This window comes from Anomalospiza imberbis, chromosome 15 (genome assembly GCF_031753505.1).
Source record: "Anomalospiza imberbis isolate Cuckoo-Finch-1a 21T00152 chromosome 15, ASM3175350v1, whole genome shotgun sequence".
NCBI lineage: Eukaryota > Metazoa > Chordata > Aves > Passeriformes > Viduidae > Anomalospiza > Anomalospiza imberbis.
In genome coordinates, this window is record NC_089695.1 from 10,741,436 (window position 1) to 10,762,943 (window position 21,508).

The 21,508-nt window shown below is 46.4% G+C and overlaps 1 protein-coding gene across 6 annotated transcripts; it reads left to right on the forward strand.

Annotated features, from left to right (window-relative positions):
* Window positions 1–879: 879 nt before the first annotated feature.
* MYOT (myotilin) lies at window positions 880–13,426 on the forward strand. 6 transcript variants are annotated; one of them, XM_068205806.1, is made up of 10 exons: window positions 880–1,039; window positions 2,723–3,325; window positions 5,055–5,208; window positions 7,097–7,198; window positions 9,174–9,223; window positions 9,804–9,936; window positions 11,008–11,215; window positions 11,685–11,850; window positions 12,325–12,458; window positions 12,833–13,426. In XM_068205806.1, the coding sequence occupies exons 2-10, from the start codon at window positions 2,889–2,891 to the stop codon at window positions 13,003–13,005; spliced, it is 1,557 nt and encodes a 518-aa protein (XP_068061907.1). In that variant the 5' UTR covers window positions 880–1,039; window positions 2,723–2,888; the 3' UTR covers window positions 13,006–13,426. The 6 variants fall into 6 exon arrangements, with proteins under 6 accessions (XP_068061907.1, XP_068061908.1, XP_068061910.1 ...); XM_068205807.1 differs by having other exon boundaries at window positions 5,058–5,208; XM_068205809.1 differs by lacking the exon at window positions 2,723–3,325 and having other exon boundaries at window positions 886–1,039.
* Window positions 13,427–21,508: the final 8,082 nt, after the last annotated feature.

A 21,508-nucleotide genomic window follows, 5' to 3' on the forward strand; every position in this document is an offset into this window, starting at 1 on the left:
CATCCATGAGCAATGCCACTGCTGCTGACCGAGCTCTGTACCGGAGCGGGGTGTGGGTCGCCCCGGGGCGGGGGGAGGTGACCCTGGGCACGGAGGGAGGGCTCGCTCGGGTCTGCGGCTGGGGACATTAAATCAAGTTTAAACCTGGCTCTCGAGTGTATGTTGGTTAAGTGCACGGCCTTAAAAATCAGTACCAGAGTTTTATCACTACAGAGGCAATTAGCTACAAACAACTAGTCAATGAATTAAACAAGGAATTTAGAACCACAGAATGGTTTGGGCTGGAAAGGACCTTAGAGAAGACCTTTTTTCTGCCATAGGCAGGAACACCTTTCACTAAACCAGGTTCTTCAGGGCCCCATCCAACCTGGCCGCGAACACCAGGGATGGGTCAGTCACAGCTCCTCTGGGCAAGAATTTCCTTGGCATAACAAAGAGGGCTTTCGGGACGTTCAAGCATATTGCAGCGGTCTTGCTCGCTGCTCCCTGGCGGTGCTATGGGCAGAACACCTGCTTTTCTGCTCAAAAGCTGGCGACTTCTGCAGTTCTGCTCCTTCTGCTCGAACCAGGGACGCTCCCGGCAGGGCCGAGCCGCGGCCGCTGCCCCTCGGGGCCGGGACAGAGCCGGGTTAGCAGGGCCAGAGCCGGGTTAGCAGGGCCAGAGCCGGGCCAGAGCCGGGCCAGAGCCGGGTTAGCAGGGCCAGAGCCGGGCCAGAGCCGGGCTGGCCGGTCCGCAGCCGCAGCCGCAGCCGCAGCGCCGGCTCGCAGCGCCGGGCGGTGCCAGCGCTGCCCGCGGGGGATCCGCTGCCCGCGGGCACCTGCCCAAGTCCCGGCCCCGGCCCTTACACAGCGTCCGGCTGCGGAGACTCTTATTGTGACAGCGGCGGGGGCCGGGGACAGGCCGGTCCCGCGGTGTCACCGCTGGCAGCACATTAAAGCCTCCGGGCTCGTACCGCCGCGCAGAGGGCGGCTATGACAGTGAATGACCGTCCTTCCCAAAATACCGGCCGCGGCCCAGGTGACGGCTCCTAGGCTGTAGGTAAGGTGCTTGCTGGGGTTTTCTCTACGTCACTCTGCAGCTGGAAGCTGGTTAGGGAGGTGGCGTGAGGGACTGCTGGGAATGCTGAGGTGCAACCGTACCTGGCGGGTGCGGCGCTGTCAAAGGGAACGTGGGCGGCAACAGAGCCAAAAACACGGGCTTGTTTTCAACAGGCAAACTGTCCCTGATCTTACTTACTGTTTTCATCTTGTAAGGTCAAATGTCTCTTCGGATTCATTTTTTTCCCTCCCAAATCAAGGTGGAACGATTTGAGGAAAACATGGTTTATCCCTTGCTGTGAGAAGTGACGCTGTGCACCAGAGCTTGGTTAAGTGCAGTGTTCTAGAAAACAAAGTAAACGCTGGATGCTGTCCACAGCCTGTGGTACAGTAGTGACATAAAAATGGGATAAAGACAAGACTGAACGAGTTTTCTACACTAGTGAATGAGGACATATTGTGGACGTGTTCCAAAAATTTAAGCCAGCTTCAAATTCCAGGAGTATGACAAGGGAAAAGTTGGGGAATTTTTACTATAAGGCCTCTGTTTATTTACAACTAATTCACAACTAATATTGATGATTACCTGTAGGAAATGAAAGCCTTGAGTCCTTAATATCCGAGCAATGTCTCCACTTATCTCCCCTCACAGGAATTTATGACCTGGTGGAGCCCTTCTCTGAGCTCTCCAATGAGAGGAATACAATATACTGGGTATATATAGCAGTGAAACAGCTGATCTCAGTAGGGCAAGATTACCATTTTTTCCAGCACATGTAACTGTGGAGATTTATATTCTTTTTTTTTCCCTTCTTCTTTTTATAAGTGGGTTTATGTTTATTTTGAGGGATTATTTATTTATTCTGGAGTTGAGGTAATTTGTCCATTTTTAAAAGATTGCTAAATGAAACTCTCCCAGGTTTTGTGTTGATGGAAAGCCCAGGTTTTTAGATATCAAACGCCTGCAAAATAAATCAGGACTCTGAGCAGCTCAGCTTGCCCTACCTTATCTTGCAGCTCATGTCATTCTGGCAATTAGCAGCCTTAATAGCAAATCTCGGGAAATCATCTCAAACAGAGACACACAATCCTTGGCATTCTAACCCCAAATCTCAGTTGGATATTAGAAGCTCTGAATTCAAAACCTATTAGAGAAGAAATGAGGAGATTTGGTTTCAAAAGTTTAGTTTTAGACTTGAAAGGGAAACTTTCGTGTTTCCATATGGTACAAGGAATTTCTTGGCACAGATAGCTGGTTGTGGGGAATAGTACATTTAGCATTTTGACAGGGCACAAAACAGCAGGACCCAGGGATCTTTAGTTAAGATGATACATGGGAAATTACCTGGCTTAGCAGTAGTATCTGTGTTTATCTGTAGATTTAGGCAGGTGGTTAACCAATTGCTATTTCCTTTAGAATTTACTGGGCTCTGGCATACAGGACAAGTCTGGTGATCATTGCACTTGAGCCAGACAGACTGTGTGGCTTGTTACTGTAACCTAAAATGCTCATACAGCTGTGGGACAGTTCTAACAAATCCTAAAATAATTTTAAGTTCAAGCTTTAATTTAGTTGAACTTTAACTTCATAGTATTTGGATTTCTAATGAGTGCTCAGAACACACTATTTTGGTGATTCAGCTTGTGACATACAATTTATTTTATCTGTATTGTCTTCCTTAAGGGAAAATCCACTCCAAGAAAGCCTCTATTCTGCAAGGCAAGGGTTCCATTCTATCCAGGAGCCCGGCCAAGAAAACTTTTGTGGCCTATCACCTAGCTTTTACCAGCCACCTATCCAAAGCCAATTATCACCAACAAAAACCCAGGACAGCCGTGAAACCTCTCCTATGAGTGTCCCTAATCTCCCATCCGTTTCCTCTATGTGCCAACCAACCATGTTTAACTACGAACGTCCAAAACACTTTATCCAGTCTAAGAACATGTGTCAAGGGCAACAGCAGCCTCCAGGACCTGCAGCCTCTACAGAGCCAAGCAGAGAAATCAAACAGTCCTCCATCCTCATCCAGCCTCGCAACCCCAGCGGGCAGAAATTCTCTTCCTCGTCATCGCTGAGCTCTTCAATCACGCTCTCCTCGCCTTCCTGTAGTGCCCCTAAGGAATCCACATATCCCATCACACCTGCATCTGCACAGTCTCCTGCTAGCTCATCATCCGGGCAGAGGCTTCTACCCATGCCTAACCAATCCCCCGCAGCCTTCCTGTGCTCCGTGCTCCCCTCGCAGCCCGACTATAACAGCCCAGCTCCTTCTCCCGTGGAACCTCAGTAAGTACACACAGCCTTCTAACCTGCCCTGCTTCCCCCTGGCCTGGCCTGTCCCCAGCTCTCACCACCCCAAAGCAATGCCCTGGTAAAGCTGTGCCCATGCACAGCTCCCACTGACTGCTGGTGTGCAAGGCAGAGCCCTGCATGGGTCGGGTCAGGAGGCTGAGTGCTTGCCCCTGTGTGGGAATTAAACTGCGCAGTGGGCATGTCACAGGCTGCTGGGTGAGTTTTCTGGAGCTGGTTTGAATTGTTTAGTTTGATTTGACAGAAATCTCTTAAGCTTATTTAGAACAGAAAACAGGCACCCATCTCAAATTAATTTCTTTCCAAAACATGTCTTATGAACAGGGAGACAGGGGGAAGGCAGTAGTATTCCCAACAGAACTTAGAGAGTTCTAGTAAGTCTCAGCAATATTTTCAGGTTCCACATCATGATGTGGCTCTAAACTCACCTACAATACCTCTTTTATTAATCATACATGCAAAAGAAAGGTGGCCCCTTGAAAATTTTACCCCTTTAGACCAAAGAATAAATTCTTTCCTAAATATGTATTATATCATTTTGCCTTTGGGCTGCAATCCAAATATCTTCCAAGGTCAGTGAGATCTCAAAGGGAGCTGGGCCTTGCCTCCTCACCAACTTGTATTCCTGCCAATATCAGCTGGAGGTCCTGGGGAAAGTCAGGGTGGAATATGCACAAAGTGAGATATTGGAAAGTTGATAGGGGAATGGGGTCCTGCTGACTTGGATATAAATCCGGGTTTAAGTGTCAGTTTGCATTCAGGAAATCAGAATATTTCTGTCTGTTTTCTGAATCACAGCACTGAGGGAAGGGGAAAGGTAAGATGGGGTGGGTTATCTGGGGAGCGTTTCCTGAAGTCCTGCAGGAGTGTGGGGGTTTGGAACACTGCTGGAGAGACTGCTGGGGTTTGTGTTTGTGGTGTGGGGTTTTTTGTTTCCATAGCAAAGGGCTTGGGTGCCTTACTATGCTTTTCATATAAGCTGCTCTTAAATGCAGCACGCAGTGAGTTGAGGAATTATTTTCCCAATCACGCTACTAATGGGCAAACAGGGACATGAGGTGTATTCACCTCTGGGGCAAATCACTCAAGTTTTAAAGTTATAACTCACATTAAGTTATTAAGTCCAAGCAGTGCTGGGAGTATTCTGGAATCATAACCCTTCTACTCTAGTCTAGTCAGCAGAACAAATTCCCAAGCGACGGGAGGAAGAGGATTTGGAATAGAAATAATTTCTGAACACAAGTGCAGCATAGGAGGCCCCACTGCAGGTCACAAACCAGGTTAGAGCCTGTCAGCCCAGAGTGCTGTGACCTCCAGCAGACCTTTGCAACCCGTTCTGATGGATGCTCCTCTTTTCCTGGCATCTTTCAGAGTCAAATGCAGTACCCAGCTCCGGGAGCTGACTGTGTCCCGTGGCTATGGATGGCAGGGTCAGGCTGTGAGGGGTCACTGCAGGATGTAGGCATGCTGAACGAGTGCTGTGGGAGGACACTCGGTGACTTGGCTGCACCATGATGCTTCTTCCCCTTAGGGTTTTGATACTCAATTGCCCAGCTTGGCCTGTTCTCCTCCCAGATGCTTTGTGGGTTCATTTGAACCACAGCTCTTAGGAGGCAGGCTCACATTTTCCTGTGCATTCTGTGAAGCTGTAGCAAATAATCAAGCAGGCCTACAGGAATAACTTTGTTTTCTCTTCCTGCATGAGCAGTTACTCACAGCCCATGTATAACAAACAAGCCAGCATCAACTCTATGCAGAAGACTTCAGACCAAGAAATTCGAGGAACAAAGGAGGCCCTCATTCAGGACTTGGAAAAGAAACTCCGATGCAAAGACAACCTTCTCCAGAACGGCAACCAGGTAAGGGACCAAAAGGCTCTCAGGAGTGCAAGCAGGCTGCAGAGGCTGCTGCTACTATCCCAGGGGCTCCAGCCTCCAAACTGAGCTAAAAGCAGCAGGAAATGCAGGAGCAGCACTGCCCAAAGACCTTTACTCAGAACCTCAACAGATCCCACAAGAGCAAAAGCCATTTATGACCAAAATAGTCTTTCAATGTGAAAGAAAAAGGATCATGTTTACAGCTGTGGCACAAATTTGAACTCTTCTGGGGATCCTGTTGAACATCACATCCACAGAAAATTAAAAATCCAAGGAGAATGCACAGTTGTCTAGACATTACTACAACCTGGTTTCCAACACTGGGGTTAATAAACATCTCAAAACCATTAGAACCTGAGGAAAAATTTGAATATTTGAAAGTTCATTCTAGGGACCACCACCAAATGGGGTAATTTTTTTCTTTTATATGAGCAATGACAAATGAAAGAAATTACATGAGCTTTTATCATAAAGCCTGTCTCCTATAAGAAGGCCTCTTAGTCTCAGTACTTATTTATTTATTCTGCAGAGGGTCACAATAGAATCCCCCTTACCAAGAAATAAAAATCTGGGGGAAAAATTTGCTACCAGTAGGGAAGCCCACTGCAGCAAGCTAGAGCAGGCAGGTTTCTAATGTGGGAACCTTTCTGCTGGCTGGAGGCAGACCGCTAACAGTCCAGTGTTTAATGTTTTCCATCTTCTTTCCCCTGAAGTAGAAAGGAGTATTTTCATGATCGTCAGTGAGAACAGGTTTGTGTCATATATGTAATTTTAAATATTGAATGAGCAAACAAATAGGTCAAATCTGACTGAATATGCCCCTAAACAGAGGTGTCCTATGTGCTGTAAGAAAGCTTGTCATAGCAAGTCAGCTTTTCTTCCCATAGGAAGCCAGGCTAAAAATAAGTCTTATGCAATCCCCTCTGTGTCCTCCTCCCCTTGTCCTCCAACAGCTTCTGAGCCAACTGGCCAATCTCAGCCACACTTGATACACACGTAAGGACCTCAGGGATATTCAGCTCTCACAGGTTTTGCTAAAGGTCTTGTGCTCTCTTCTAAAGAAAAGTCCCACAAGGCTCCCAAACCCTTCCCCACCCAGCAGTAGACACATGTATATCTGTACAGAGCAGAAATTCAGTCAGAGCTCGTGTCACAAAATCCAAATCCAAGTGAAACTTTGTGGGCAGCAAAGTGTCAGGTGTTCTGGTGCTAACATACTTTTCTAAAGTAACCCAACTGACAGAGCTTGAACTTAACTCCGCTCATCTTTATTCCTGTGTGCCACATCCAGATTGTAGGAACTGACTGTGTCATGCCTGAAATGTGTCCTTGCCTCCTCCCCAGACAGCTCACAGCATTTCACCCTGCAGATGTGCTGGCATAAACCTCCCCAGTACTTTCAGGGACAGTGGTGCTCCCCTCTGGCTGTGCCTGCTTCTGGTGTGGCTCTTGCTTTTTTGGGAGCATCCATCATGCCTCCAGCTCCACAGCTGAATGACTTGGGAAGTTTTTCCAGCCCTAACAGAAAGGTACCCTGGGACTTACTCTGGCTTCTGTGGATGATGCCATCAGCTACCCATAAATAATCCCAGCAGAGAAAGAGGAGGAGTGGAAGGCCACAGATGGCATTAGGAAGGCTTTGATGAACAGGCAGTTTAATCTTTTATGCATTTCAGTTCTGTATATATTGAGGCTGACTTCAGTTGGCATCACAGACTGCAAACCCTCTGGGCCAGACGTGGGGCTTCTGGTCAGCTCCTGCTTCCATTAACAATAACCTGAATTTTTGGCATATTAACGTGCTCTTAACAAGCTGGTCTGAAACAGTAAATGGACTTCTGACTAGAATTCCTCTCCACTCTGCCATCAGCGACTGACGTATGAAGAGAGGATGGCTCGCAGGCTGCTCGGACCAGTGAATGCTGCCTCTGTGCTGGACACACAGGGTGAAGACAGCATGCAGAATGCACAGGTAACTGGGGACCTGTCTCTAAAGTAAGAATTTCCTGTGATTGTGCTGGTGGGGCAGAGATGGGGTTTATTTGGTGCCAGTGCAGGTGAGGGGTGGCTCTCAAAGGCAGAGCTCTCCGTGGCAGGAGTTTGGTGTTTTCACAGGGTGATGGCAGAGGGGGTAAATTCAAGCACCATTCCCTTGCTGTGCCTGATCTGTAGGAATGACCTCTCCAGGGAGGAATTCCAACAGCTGCTGCACAGGACAGACCCAGGGCCTGTGACAGGCAGGGAGCAGCACCATGAGGGAGCCAGGTACCCACTCCCAACAGCCCGAGTGCAGGCTTGGCCAGGACAACAAGATTTACACCTGTCACTTTTGGGAATAAGTGACATTGGCTTCAAGAGGTCATGGCCTTGGGCTGGGATTGGTTGGGTTTTTGCCCTTGCAGGGGGCTGCAACCATTAAGAGAATGCAAAGCAGTTATTTCAGCAGCTCACATGCTGATAGACAAGAATCTATCACTACTGGTATTTTCCAAAGTGTTTTGGTTAGAGACTTGCATCGTTCGTTGGTTATTCAGGCCAGTTAGAAGCTGTCTTTGGCACTTCTGTGCTCAAAGTTAGTGGAAATGTCCGTGGTATGGCACTGGGTACCTGTGCAAGAAAGAAAACGCCCCTCCCGCTGCAAGCAGCAGAGAGCCAGGAGCAGGCACACACCTGCCAAAGAGCCCTCAGCAAAACTCCTGCATGGAACAGACACTTAAGATCTCAGCAAAGGAGGAATACACAGTTTGAGCTATTTTCCCTCAACAATCACGTGGGAAGAGCAGGAAAGAAGGAAAAATCATGAATGTCAGGGAGCAAGGGAAGCCCCATCTTTTGCAAAGAACAAGGAAATATTCAGTCCAAACAGGATGACTGACAACTTTTCAGGATGTGTGAAATGCTGCTTTAAAAAAAGAACACTGGAAGTAGAGATTGGCTTATGTTTGGGACATCTTACTTCCATTATTCAGTCTTATTTTTTAATATTGTAGTCACTGATGCATTCAGCCCCCTGATTTCTCAGTAACTTAACTCAGTCCATGTAACAGGTCATTAGAATCATCAACAACTTCACCACTACAGTGTAATTTCAGAGGACAAGTAATAACTGTACAGAACTTGTGTAAATGAGCAGAAACAGGCAATTGCCTTTGGACTCCACATGGAACTCAGCCCAGCAAAACCCTCATTCATGTGATATTTCCCCTGAACTTAAAACTGCCTCCTTGCTTGAAGTTTAAACCCAGGCTTAAATGTTCCACAGGACTGGGCTGCAGAGCACAGAACCAAACTCTGGGATGGCTCAAGGCAAACACTCCAGAAATTTCCATGCAGCATTTGCTCTCTCTGACTCCATAGCTAAAACGAGTCACTGGCACCAAACTCTGTCGCGTTTTCCAAACATCCAAGCTCCTAACAGGAATCAATCCTAGGTACTTTAGCAGATTTAGCCACGTGATTGCAGAGTTGTCAGCGAGCTTAGCTGGTGCTGTGATCTAGAAAGAAAAGTATTTTCCAGCTCAGCATGTGTCCATCGCTGTTGGTACCATATTTAAGTGGGCACAATACAAGGCTCCTGCCAGCGATTCCACTTCTATTCCTGCTGTGGGGAAGGACACTCTGTACTCAGCTCTCAGTTTAGATATTGCCAGGAGTCCTGCTCGTCTCCAACAAAGGTTATGGGCCGGCAGAAAACTTTTGTGCCAGACAAAGCTGCTGCACCCATCACCTGGGCAGCAATGGGAAGTTCTTCCATGGCAAAGCCTGTGGTGAATACAGTGTATGTCAGGTCCTCATGCAAGTTCCTCTACCTCCTGTCCCAAGGACTTCTGAAGTACATTCATTCTGTTTTTAAGCAGCAGTCAGGATAGGAACTTAAAATGGCTTCTCATTCAGTATGCAGATAAATCTTTCTAAGTGAACTCACCTCTCCTCTTTCTCTTCCCAAGCACCAGAACGCAGAAAACACCAGGCTGCAGGTTCCTACAACACATGTAAGGTAAAGCAAAAACTTGTGCTGTGCTACTCTTCAAGATTTTATTTCAAACATTTCTAGACAATGTTGGCTTAATCTCACTACTTATCACTTTTGCTAAAGTATTAATTACTGAAGTCACTCCCTTTTGACTAAAATGCTGCCATTTGTGGATGGGTGATGATGCCCATGATCTTAATCCAGTGAATTCTAAGCATAGCATTAGAGGTTTCAAAACTCCTTGGGAGTTGGGAAATGCAATTCCCATGCACCTTGGAAAAATATTCTTTGCATTCTAGAAGATTAATTTCTAGTCAAAGAAATACAAATATTTAAATTAATATAAATTATGAAAATTAAACCGCCAAGTTTCTCTTGTCAAGTCTTTTGGATATAAGGTCATAATGCAGGTTATTCTTCTGTGCTGAGTTGAACAACTTGAGCAAGAGAAGTGGCTGATCAAAAGTTGTGACTTACAGCTGAAAAACCACCAGAATTGTTAGATTTCTAAAGGTGTTGAGGGACTCCAGCTGCAATCAGAGCTTTGATACCACTTGTGCTACAGTAGATTTTACACAATTTACTGTTCTTGTCCCATTTTCAGGAGCAGACCATCCTCAAGAGGCGACGATCGTGGACATGACTCAATCCAGGAGAAGTTTTTTCAGCCACGTTTTACACAAGTGCCTGAAGATGTAGTGATTGAGGAGGGGCGGTTCTGCAGGCTCGACTTCAAAGTAATGCCAACCTCTCCCTCCCAATTCCACTGCCAACCTCTCCCTCCCATTCCATTCCCTTTTGGGGTGTGGGGCATGGAGAGAGGTCTCTGCAGTGCCTTTGCATTTTAATAAGCCAGAGCACTAAAGGCAGATGGTTCAGGGTCTCCCCAGGCTATGGAAACCAAGAAACAGGAGATGGGTAAATATGTCAGCATTTCCTCTTGGAAAATGTAAGTGGAATTAGCTGCATAAGATTATGATTAAAGCTAATTAGTGGTAAATATAGACCACTACAGAATGTCTCTAGGCCTCCTTGGGAAGAATGAGTATTAACGCCCAGCTGAAAAAGGGCTTTTTGGCAGGGGACCTTGTGCTTTGCACAGGGACTCCACTACTTCAGTGGACACAAGTCCAGTGAGGTCTGTGTAGGACTCACCTCCCTTTAGTGAGGCTTCCCTGAGGTAACTGTACCCTTGCTGGAGCAGACAAGCAAGGAAATGTCCTAAATAGAAATAAAACTCAAGAATGGCCTAAAACTTCATGGCAGCTGTACCAACACTGGGGTGAGAAAGGACCCTGCTCTCCCTCACAGGCTTGAGTTTTCCTAATGACTGCCAACCTCTTTGCTTCAGTAAACTCCGGCCAGACTTACACATGTCCTTTAGCCATCTTCCTACAAATCACCCAGACTTCTGCATGCCATGTAGAAGCTGGAGCATGCCTGCAGGACAGCTCATTTTCAGCCATTATCAGTTAAGAGTGTCAGCACTGCTGCAGTGATAGCTGTGGGAACAAAAGGCTGAACCCAAAATCAGCATCTTGGGCCTGACAAAGCCACCTACAAGAAGGGAGCAACAGGGGGTTGCAGGAACAGCATCTGCTGTCTTGTAGCTAAAGCTCATCTTTCCACAGCACTCCGTGAGCCTTTCTGTGCAACATCTCATTAATATTCAGAACTAGGCAACACTATACATTTTTGCAGTAGAAACATGGTTTGATCACCTATCAGCATCAAACTCCCTGAAGTGTTGGAGGGATTTTATTATCTTAGGGGTGTTTAACTCTTCACTGCTCTCCCCTCCCTCACAGGTCAGTGGGCTCCCGACTCCAGATGTGATGTGGTACCAGAACGGAAGGATGGTTCATCAGGACCAGTTCCATAAAATGATAGTGTCAGAAAAGGGGTTCCACTCGTTTATTTTTGAAGCAGTCAAATCAGCTGATGCAGGGACATACGAATGTGTGGCTGTCAACCGTGCAGGAGAAGCGTCTTTCACAGTAAAAGTGGAAGTAATTGGTAAGACTGAGTGCACTGATAATTCCCTGGACACACTGGGAAAGTCTCAGCAATCTACTGCTTTTCTCCCTGTGTTTGGGACATTAAACTAATAGGAAGCAGAAGTAGCACTCCACATATCCAGGCTCAAACAATAAAAATCAACTTACCTGTTCCAAGACTATTTTCATAACTACATCTAGGATGCTGTATTTCTTCAAGACACTTCTATCAGATATAATGAGATGTTCAGAATTTAACTGATGTTATTAATTTTCCAAGATTGATAACATATGATAATTGACTCTCCTTCTAAAGTGAACTGTGTTTCCCACACCCTTTAGCTCATGGGAACTGCCTGCAGGTTAAGGAGATGCAGTGAGGAACACGTGTCCTCCTGAATTTAGCAACCTGGAATCTTAAAAAACAAGCATGACATGAGCATTCCACACTTCCAGTAACTCTTCCTTATCTCTCCTCTTTAATTTAGCTAAAGAACATCACACGCCTCCAACTTTCATTTTCAAGCCACAAAGCAAAAAGGTTTTTGAAGGAGACACAGCCAGACTCGAATGCCAGATCTCTGCCATCCCAACCCCTCGGATTTACTGGAAAAGAAACAACGAAATGGTACAATATAATACAGACCGAATAAGGTATCCTACTGATGAGTTGGCCATTGGTGTGTTAGAAAACAGCAACCAGTATTTGCTAAATCAGATGTAAATGGGCTGGTCTCTATAAGCAGCAGGCTGGAAAGCGGGATGTGCCCCTCATGTGTGACACAGGGGGCACAGGCCCATGTGCTGAGAGCCTTGTTTTGAGGGCACAGAGGGAGAGAGCTGTGCCCAGGTGCTCCTCTGAGTGCCTGCAGCAGTAGAGGGTCCTTGGAGAAGCTCAGCCTTAGGACTGAAATGTGCAGTGTGGGGCTACACATCGATGCCACATGCATGGTGCCAAGGTGTGAATCACTGGTGGCTCTAACGCAAATGCAGTGTTCATGTCTGAACAGCATGTAGTGCCCTGCAAGGATTGTTCTGGGGCTTTCTCAGCTCCTCAGCATGTAAACTGACTCTGCTTTCTCTTCTTCCTCCTCAAAGCATTTAGGCATTAACACCTTCATTTTTCAGCTTGCTCCATGACAATACTGGAAGGATTTGCCTCCTGATCCATAATGCAACCAAGAAGGATGCTGGCTGGTACACCGTGTCTGCTGTCAATGGGGCAGGGGTGGCCACATGCCACGCCAGGCTAGAGGTTGCAAGTAAGTTCCAGGTCCCAGTGCCACAGAAAGTGCATCTAATACTCAGAACTGGCCCTCAGGATTAATGTCATAAAGTTCAGACTGCTGGGAGGATTTATTTCCTAGACAAAAACTAACTATCCTGGGAAAAGCTCTTTTGTTTAGTACAGGACACTGTGGAGTGTCCTTTTGCACTTTTAAAGACTACAATTTCCCTGACACCAAGCAAGAGGGTGAATATAAATCTCTGGTGTCTGACATATGGGGTTGTCTGCTAAATTCTTCCCAAGGGCCTGCTGGTTTATATTGCAGATAAAAAGCAATGGGGTTGCTCTGCCATGGGTCTTTCTACACTCTGGGAAGGCACTGAAAGAGGCTTTTTCTCTCTCTTCCAGCACATACAAATAAGCCACTTCCAGCCCCAAAACAGTTACGCGTTCGACCAACTTTTAGCAAGTATTTGGCACTTAATGGAAGAGGACTGGATGTGAAACAAGCTTTCTCTCCAGAAGGGGAGTTTCAGCGTTTGGCTGAGCAGTCTGGACTGTATGAAAGTGATGAACTTTAACTGGAAATGAAGAGGAAAGCCTCACACCTATAAGAGACAGTTACAACATAGATGCAGTTAACTGGTGATTGCTCTAATTAACAAAATACCTACTTACAAATTTTTACTTTGACTCTTGCACATTCAGCTGTTCCCATTTTACCATGTTAGATTTTATTTATATGGTTTGGTGACTATAACCATTACTGAGTATTGCATTTTAACTAGAAAGCCTAAGAAAGCAGGTTAATTAGTTTTAACAAGTGTGGGTGGGCTTAGTTCCACCTGTGCTTGGTTACATGCTAAGGTAGCTTGATTTGTACTGCTTCTCTAATATCACTCGTGATAGTATCAGAAGTCTGTACTGTCTGAATACTAAAACCAAATAGATTAGAGTGTTTTTATGAGAATAAATTAGAGGCAAATAAAATTTTAAATAACCGACATCAGCTGTGACTCTTCCTTGCTTGACCTATTAAAAGCAGCTTTTGAATGTCTGGCATCAGCTGCAGCCTGGGAAAGATGGATTCTTACCCTCCTAAGCTTTCCACTTGTCCCCTCCCCTGTCTGTTCCCACTGCCATTTGTCATCTGGCATATATCAAATATTTAGCATAAACTAAATGCCGACACCCTATTAACACTACACCATGCCAGTGAGGCAACATCAATATTTCTTCTCCTTGCACACTTGACCCAAAAGCTGCCCTCTATAATATGAATCATTAGGGCTATCATGTTTTCCCTCCTTTAATCAAGGAGTGGTTGCAACTTATCCTGCTGTTGACTCTCAACAAGCTGTTGATTTGAGTCCCCCAAGTGGTTTGTGTGCTGCTGTTCACAGACACTTTGTTCAAAAACTGTATTAAATACCATGGAATAAAACCAAAACTGGAGACCTTTCAACTGTACTTACTACAAATAAATCTGTGGGGGTTGATCTAGCCTGGCCTCCTCATCAAGGTGCACAGTCAGCAGACCTCTCAAGCATCTTCCAGAACAGAAAAATGAGGTCTCCATTTCACCCTGCACTGCTGTACCATTAAATAACCCTCCCAACTCTGAACTGCATAACACTGACTATTAAATTCCCCCAAAAATCCTGCAGCTCTACCACCACGTCTCCTCTGGGCTGCCCAAGTGATGAAATACTCTGAGATAACTCCCCTGTTGCTCATTTGGAGATGGAGCTGATCACATGCAAACCAGCACCCAGTTTGCCCCCAGGCTCCACTGGGAGTTTGGAAAGTCTGCACCATTTCTCTGACAGGTGTCTTTACACACAAGTCATGGAATAACTGAGGTGACTCACACTCCTTACCAGCAATCACGGTGTCAGCTGTACCTCATTCAGTACTCACTCCTTACTCCACACATCATCCACCCAAAAACATCCCTGCAGTGGAAATGGCTCTCAATTCCCAGCAGCACGACTTAGTGACAAGTGGAAATGGCAGAGCAAGGTTAGAGGCTGCTGTCACCCTCTAAATTCAGCCTGTGAGCGTCCCCTCCTTGCTCCTTCTGTCTGGTGACGTTCAGGGTGCTGAGCACAGATGTGAGCAAAGCCATGTCCCACCTCTGCCTGGGACCCTCCTCTTCTGAGGATGACAGGGGCAGTTCTGGGAGCTGATTTTTGGAGGGCAAGGCTTCCCCTGTAAATTTGTTTTCATGTAGAGAACCAAGTGAAGAAGCTCCCAGTGTTAGTTCAGAGCAACCTCACCTTGTGGTTCCCCTGAAAACCATGTGCTAAATGTTGTGCTTTCAGCTCAGGAAAGGCAACCAGCTCCTCCAAATGTGTTTGGAGAAATTCTGGGTACAAACAACGCTGATACTTCCGCATAACCAGCCTAGGAAAACAATAGGCCAGCTGATTGCTGCATCATATACTCAACACAAGGTTTGGTCTGGAAAGGTCTTCAATAAAAAATATTTGCATAGTTTGTAAAGGGATCCCTGTTGGATGGACTCTGCTGGGACAAATGCTATCACAACACAATATTAACCCTCCCAAACAACAACAGCCATATTTACTACAAGAATTTGCTGCTGGGAGTAGCCCAGGTCCACCAGCTGAAAGGAGGCAACAACACTGGATCCATCTCCCTGTAATTCCACACTTTTTTAGCATACTTACAGCAAATGTCATTATTGAGCTGAAGACAGGTTGGACCTCAATCTAAGGAATCAATCTGAGCAAGTAATCCTGTCTGAGCACAGAAATGTTTTGAAAGTACCAGAATTCTGCGGTCAGTAATGGCCATGAGTGCAATTAGCTGAACTTTTCTCTTGTTTACATTGAGATAAACCATGGATTTGTTTTTGTGCCAACATTAAAGATGGGTATTTGGCATGGGAAATCCATAGCAGAGAGACAGGAAGAACTGGAAAGAGCAAGCCCAGTTGAGCAGAAGCACATGTTAGTGTTCCTATCTCCTCTATCACCTCTGGAGGAATCAATTAAAGGAGGCCTGAATTTAAATCATATCTTTATAAATTGGAATCAGGCAAAAATACTCTGGAAATGCTCCGCTTCACACACTTCATTTAGCACTGATTTAACACAATGAGAGACCATGTGAACATGCCTAAGTAACAATGAACTATGTAAACCAGAGTTATTTCATTTAAGGCAATGAAATAAGGCTTTAAAGTAGTAAACTGCCTAGCCCATGTTGGGTGAAATCCAGATTAATAAGGAATTGTTGTTTTGTGAAGGTACTGAGTAACTAAATAAAGGCACTGGGAATATGCTAAGGCTGTGTATCTCATGAGTACTTCATGTAAAGAAAAGTGTTATTTCAAGGCCTTAAGTGGTCAGTTTTGCATGCAGAAGAACACAAGAACTAGCAAGGATTACAAAATAAAAATTCAGGCTTACATCAGTTCAGGTTCCATAAGCTGAGCTGCTTTGTTTTCCCATTTCTGAGAGACGGAAATACACCTCAGCCCCATCATTATCCCCATGGAACTGGGATCTGTGGGCTGGTGCAGCAGTGGAGGACATATCTTCACCTAAATCAAAGCAGGAGAGTGAGGAGAAGTTGATGTTTCTCAGGCAGAACAGCTGGCTCCCTAGAGGAACCAGAGCTGCATTAAACATACTTGTCTTTGTACTTCATAAACATAAATGTATATGTATTTCTCAAGATGTAATGCTAATGTGAACCTCTTCTGGATAATCAGGTGAGCTCTTACATTTACTGTGTGTGAAATCCAATTTACTGAGGCATGATGCTTCCATAAAGACACAAGGAAAGGCTGGGCACCTCAGGCATGTGCAGCCACTTTTCCTCAGGTAGCAGCTGGCAAGACAGTAATTCATTAAAAATGCAGAAATCAGATCAGGGAGTAGACCCAGATCCATCCTTCCTATTTTTTGGCAATTCTTGGTGTCTGGTCTGTACACTGGTTGCTGCTGGCTGTTGGAAAAGATTTCTCAGCCTTTTCAAAGCCAAAGACTGTATTATTAGTCCTTGTTATTAGCAGTATCAGACAATTAAGGCCTGAGATGATTCAAAGGGATTGTATTTATCACCAGCCCCCAGTTTTTTCCCTGACACTGAGGCTGCTCTCAGCCCCCCACACCCCTCCTACGTGAAGTCCATCAGATCAGTCACGTGTTGTGATGAATTCTTGTGGCCTTGACAAGTCTCCTGTTGCCTCTGTCATTGCACCCATAATCTAGGGAGCTACAAAGACAGTAAATCTGAGAAATAAATGCTTCAGAAGTGCCTAGAACTGGCTGCATTTGCTGCTGTGGGGCTGAGTTACCCCTTGACTTTCACCTCTGTGTTTGCCAGCCTAGGCCAGCATTGGCTAAAGAGGCAACGAGGCAGAAGAGCCGCAGTGTGTGCCTGGTTAGACTCAGTCTAAGCTGTCCTACCCTGAAGAGGCTGCACAGACCAGGGTCCAGCACACAAACCCCTTTCTGGCCTTGCTGTGGCTCTGTGTCCTCCCTACTCATTATCCACCCTGTTTGTTTTAGCCTGAATCCCGGCAGGGCAGGGAAGTGCTGGAGCACAGCAGAGCTGGCACAGTAAAACTGGGATGTGTGTGGCGTGTGACACAGCACAAGGCCAGAGCTGCCACAGCACAAATACAAGAGGTTTGGCCAGAAAAGTCTCATATACACAGCTTATGACAAAACACCCAAAAAGCTCAGGTTCTTCAAATCTAGCCAAGGGCCTTTTGAAGGCAATCCAGTCTTCCTGTGCAAAATGACACCTGAAGAGAGGGCAGGGAGCTGGGCTGGAGTCTCCCTGGCTCCTGCTTTCATTAAGGATCAATCCTTGCCCTTGCCTCCAACACCTCCTGCCCTGGAGGAGGGTCCCTGCTAAAGGAAGAGCTGTGGGCTGATGCCCGTGTCTATCCAGATTGCTGTGTCCTTGCATCCTGGTAAGTTCTTTACAACAACATGTTGTAAACATGCTGTCAACATCTTCCTTCCCTGGATAAAAGTATTGGCTCAGATTCCCCTTCTCTGTACTCAGGAATCACAGTGCTCCTAAGCACAGCTTAAATGTTCACTTTTACCTTTTCATGGGCGAGTTGCAAAGGTGGAGCTCAAAGGGAGAATTCAGTTTATAAGATTCCAGAGGAGTTTAAAATTACCTCCCCCTCGTGAACATGGGTCACGCAAATTCCAGGCTCATCTAAAAATAATTCTGCACGTGGGCAGCTGTCTCCATTTGAGCAGCTGGGAAATCACCACAGGCAAAGAGCCTCCCTAAACTCAGCCTTTTCCTAGACCCAGTGTTAGCCAGGTATGACCCGTACAGACAGCCTGGCTGTAAGAGAGGAAGGCAGTCATAGCTTTGTAGCCAAAAGCTATGAAAAAAGTACCTACTCTTAACTGCAGAAGGAGGCAAAATGTTCTGACCTTGATTCAGAACTGCCCTTACACCCAATTTAATTGCATTTTTATTTGCAAATACATATGCTGACCTCTGGACAGAGAGTGCAAACTTCTCCAAAATTAGGAACTATCTTTGTTCCTAACCAGGTGCTCTGGGGCCAAACCAATGGAGACAGTGCTGAGGAAAAGGTAGGCTTTATTCTTTCCTGTAATCATAGAAACTGCTGGTTGCATTTTGGAAATTGAAGAATACAAAAGGAGTCACAGTTGCCCCCACTATTACTTACAAAAGATATTTCTCCACAGGATACTATTTTTAACATCACAGGATGTTAAAGCATAGGATGCTTTAGCAAAAGCTAAACCTATAAATAAAATCACCAATTATGCCCATAAAGTCAAATAAAAGATTGCTCAGGCCAGGTCATACACTGCAACAGCAGAATTGGCAGCAGGGTGAGATCAGGGAGTTTTAGTGACTGTATAAAGTTGTGAGCTGGACATTTCCCCAAACGTTAACCAGAAACAGATGTATGGAAAACAAACAAGTTTCACAGCGATCTATTGGGTCACAGGCTGTATGTACAGCAAGAAGAAATATTCCTGCAACTTCCCTTTGCTTTGCTAAAAGGTTTCCAGCAATCTTTGTTCTAGCTCCATCACTGGGGTAAGTCTGTGTCTGTACAACATATTTTTATTTTAAAATAATTTCTGCAAGAAGAAAGGGAAAAGCCCCCAGGCTGGCTGTAAACAGTACTGCACAACACTCCCTGTCACCTCGCTCCACTCTGAAAACAAATGTGTATTTCTATATTCTGTCGTTTTGGAAGGGCCAGAAGGAAAGTCTACTTTCTGCCAGATGTGGAACGTTTTTCCCCACAAAGGAATCTCTTCCTACAGGAGTGATTGTGGTACTGGTGTCCCAGTCAGCCATGTTTGGTTTGGTTTTTTTTGGGGGGGTTTTGTTTGTTTGTTTGGGGTTTTTTTTGTTTGATACTTTTTTTTTTTTTTTTAATCCCTCTGGTGTTGAATTTGGAGTTATCAAAGCTACAGGAATGGAAGGAAGAGACTCAGTCACAGCTCAGAGCGACATCCCCAGTGCAGCATTCCAGCAGGGTGTGGCAGTTTGCTCCTGCAGATGTTGTTCCCATCCCCAGGCAGCTGCAGCCCTTGCGGAAACCGAGTGACAACCCGAGAGACAGAAGAACTGCACAAAGTCAGTGATTTTAAGATATTTTAAGTGCTTTTATACTGGTTGACAACAGCTACCCTCTGGGAGGGAAGGATTTAGTAGAGCTTCAGAAAGAGGGCCCAGCCAACTGTCTGAGCTCAGCTGGTAACAGACTGTTCACACAGTTTAATTACAACCAACTATCCCTTTTTTTTTTTTTTCCTATATCTGGACAAGAGGAGCAGGACTGTCAGTAAATGTATAAACAACCTTCTGGGTCTTTGCTCTGAACCCTTGAGGTGCAGTTCTGAGAAGAACTGCCCAGCCCTGCTGGAGCTACAAATGCTCCGTGAATGGCATCGGCTCCGGGACTCAGCTGTGACCGAGGCGCAGATCCCGAGCCCTGGCAGCATCCCGGACCTGCTGGCTCCCATCCGCCCTCCCATCCCGCGACCCCTGCTCCTTCACGCATCAGCTGCCGAGGTTAATGCTAATCTCTCAACAGTTCCTATCTGTTACCGTCAGAGAAAAAAGGATAAATTTAAACTCTCAGGAAAAACCCCGAATCGCTTTCCTTGGCTCAGGAGCTCACAGCTGCCGGCACCAGAGGGCGCTTCGCTGCATCCTTGCACCAGGCGGAATTCCGGGAACATCCTTTCTACTCCTCAAGCCCTTGATTCCCGTAGCCCCAGGGACAAGTTACGTGCAGGCCAGAAGCTGCGCACTCCCAGGCAGCCACTGCTGTCCGTTTATCGCTAGGCCTCAGCTGCAGGAGAGGGAAAACGTGTCCAGGCGCCACCCGGACAGCGCCACGGGAAGACCCGGGGCCGGCAGCGGGATGCAGCCCCCGCCGCACCCCCAGTCCCTGCCCAGGCAAGTTCTGCTGCTGCACACCTCTGCTCCTGCATGACACACAGCCCCAGCCCCCACAGCCCCCGAATCTCAGACAGAGCCTACGAGGAGCTGTATTTTAAAGCCGATGTCCTGCATCATCACAGCTGCTACGCGGGCTCTGCTCTCCCTGAGTCTGACCCCAGTGTGGAGGAGCAGGGTCACGGAGAAGGGAGCAGAGGCATTCGAAGGGTCCCGGGAGGGGATTTCCAGCCCAACAGCACAGTCAGGGAGCACAGGGCACAGCACAGCAGCGGGCCGTCACTGATTTTGTACTTTGGTCTCCCGGCCCAGCCAAGCCATCGCTCTCTTCTAAAAGGACCATTTTTAAAAACTAAAACCTTGCTCCCTTCCCCTGCAAAGGGATCTTGTTGCCAGGCAGCAGCCCAGGACACTTGTCCCAGAACACATAGGTCACTGGTGATTTGTTTATCTGGATTACTCAATAGCCTGACAGCAGAAAAGCAGGTGTGTGACACCTTTGACATCTCCAACCTTTCCTAATCCTGGCAGCCCTCTCATGCAGAGCCTCAAAACCTTTGGACACACTTCCTCTCCCAGAACTTCCCAAAAGAACTTTCAAACACTCTTCAACCTCACCTCACTCCCCTGGGGCACAGGACACCCTGTCCACACCCTGCCTGGCTTTTCCCTGCAGTGACACAACGGCTCAGGCAAACCTGCTTGAAGAGGCAAAAACTCTAGACTTGCATTGTCTCAGAACTGGCTCCCCAGTAATAGAAGATTTTCCTAATATAACTGAGCTTTTTGCACCCTCAAAAACATGCTTCTCCTCCATTTTATTAGTTAATAGTGTTCAACACAGTTATTTTCCTCATTAAAATCTTAGTTCAATGCACATGGATTTGCAGCAGTTCCCACTAAACCATCTTTGAGGGAACTTTTTTTCCTTGTTACCGTCCTGATCACAGCAAGCATCATTGAATAAATAATGATTTAAGGAAAAATAGGGGATTGTAGAACAAATCAGTAGGAACCTTGTTCATTCTCCAGGCCAACAAACTTCTTTCCCCTGTTTTCAGAGAAAGGCCATGTGATCAGAGGGAAGGATATTCTGTCCCAACCCAAAGAACATGCCCAAGGCTGCCTTCCATCTCCTCTCCCTCACTTGCTCCCTCAGCTTGCTGGTTTCCTGTTCCCATTTACCTGCAGTGCCACACATCCACAAGCAGTCTTCACCTTCAGTTCTTCAGCTCCTGCCACACCTTAGGCTGAAGAGAGGTGGATTTTCACAGAACACAACACAAGAGTCAGCTTTAAAGACCTTGACCACTTTCTATGAACTCACAACCAACTATGAAACAGAGGCTGCTCAGTTCAGAGGAAAAGCATCCTCTGGTGTGTACAGCAGCGTGCAAGAGCAGTGTTTCCTGGCCACAAGCAGCAGTAACTGCTGCAGTACCGATTCCAGGGAGGAGAGATCCTCATGGATACAGAGACACGACTGATGTGCTCAGCTGAGGGCAGTGAATGAACTGTCCCAGTGGTGGCTCCCTGCCCCATCTGCACCCACCCTGCTGCTGTTGGGGCAGGAAGGAGCCATCTCCCAGTGTGCTCCTGTGCTCTCCCAGCAGGAGCTGAAGCCCA

What these genes read in the sequence shown, in the direction of transcription:
- MYOT (XM_068205806.1), top strand. Translation starts at nt 2,889, where the DNA reads ATGAGTGTCCCTAATCTCCCATCCGTTTCCTCTATGTGCCAACCAACC. An exon ending in CCTTCTCCCGTGGAACCTCA is followed by an intron (nt 3,326 to 5,054) that starts GTAAGTACACAC and finishes TTCCTGCATGAG; the next exon opens with CAGTTACTCACAGCCCATGT. An exon ending in ACAGCATGCAGAATGCACAG is followed by an intron (nt 7,199 to 9,173) that starts GTAACTGGGGAC and finishes TCTCTTCCCAAG; the next exon opens with CACCAGAACGCAGAAAACAC.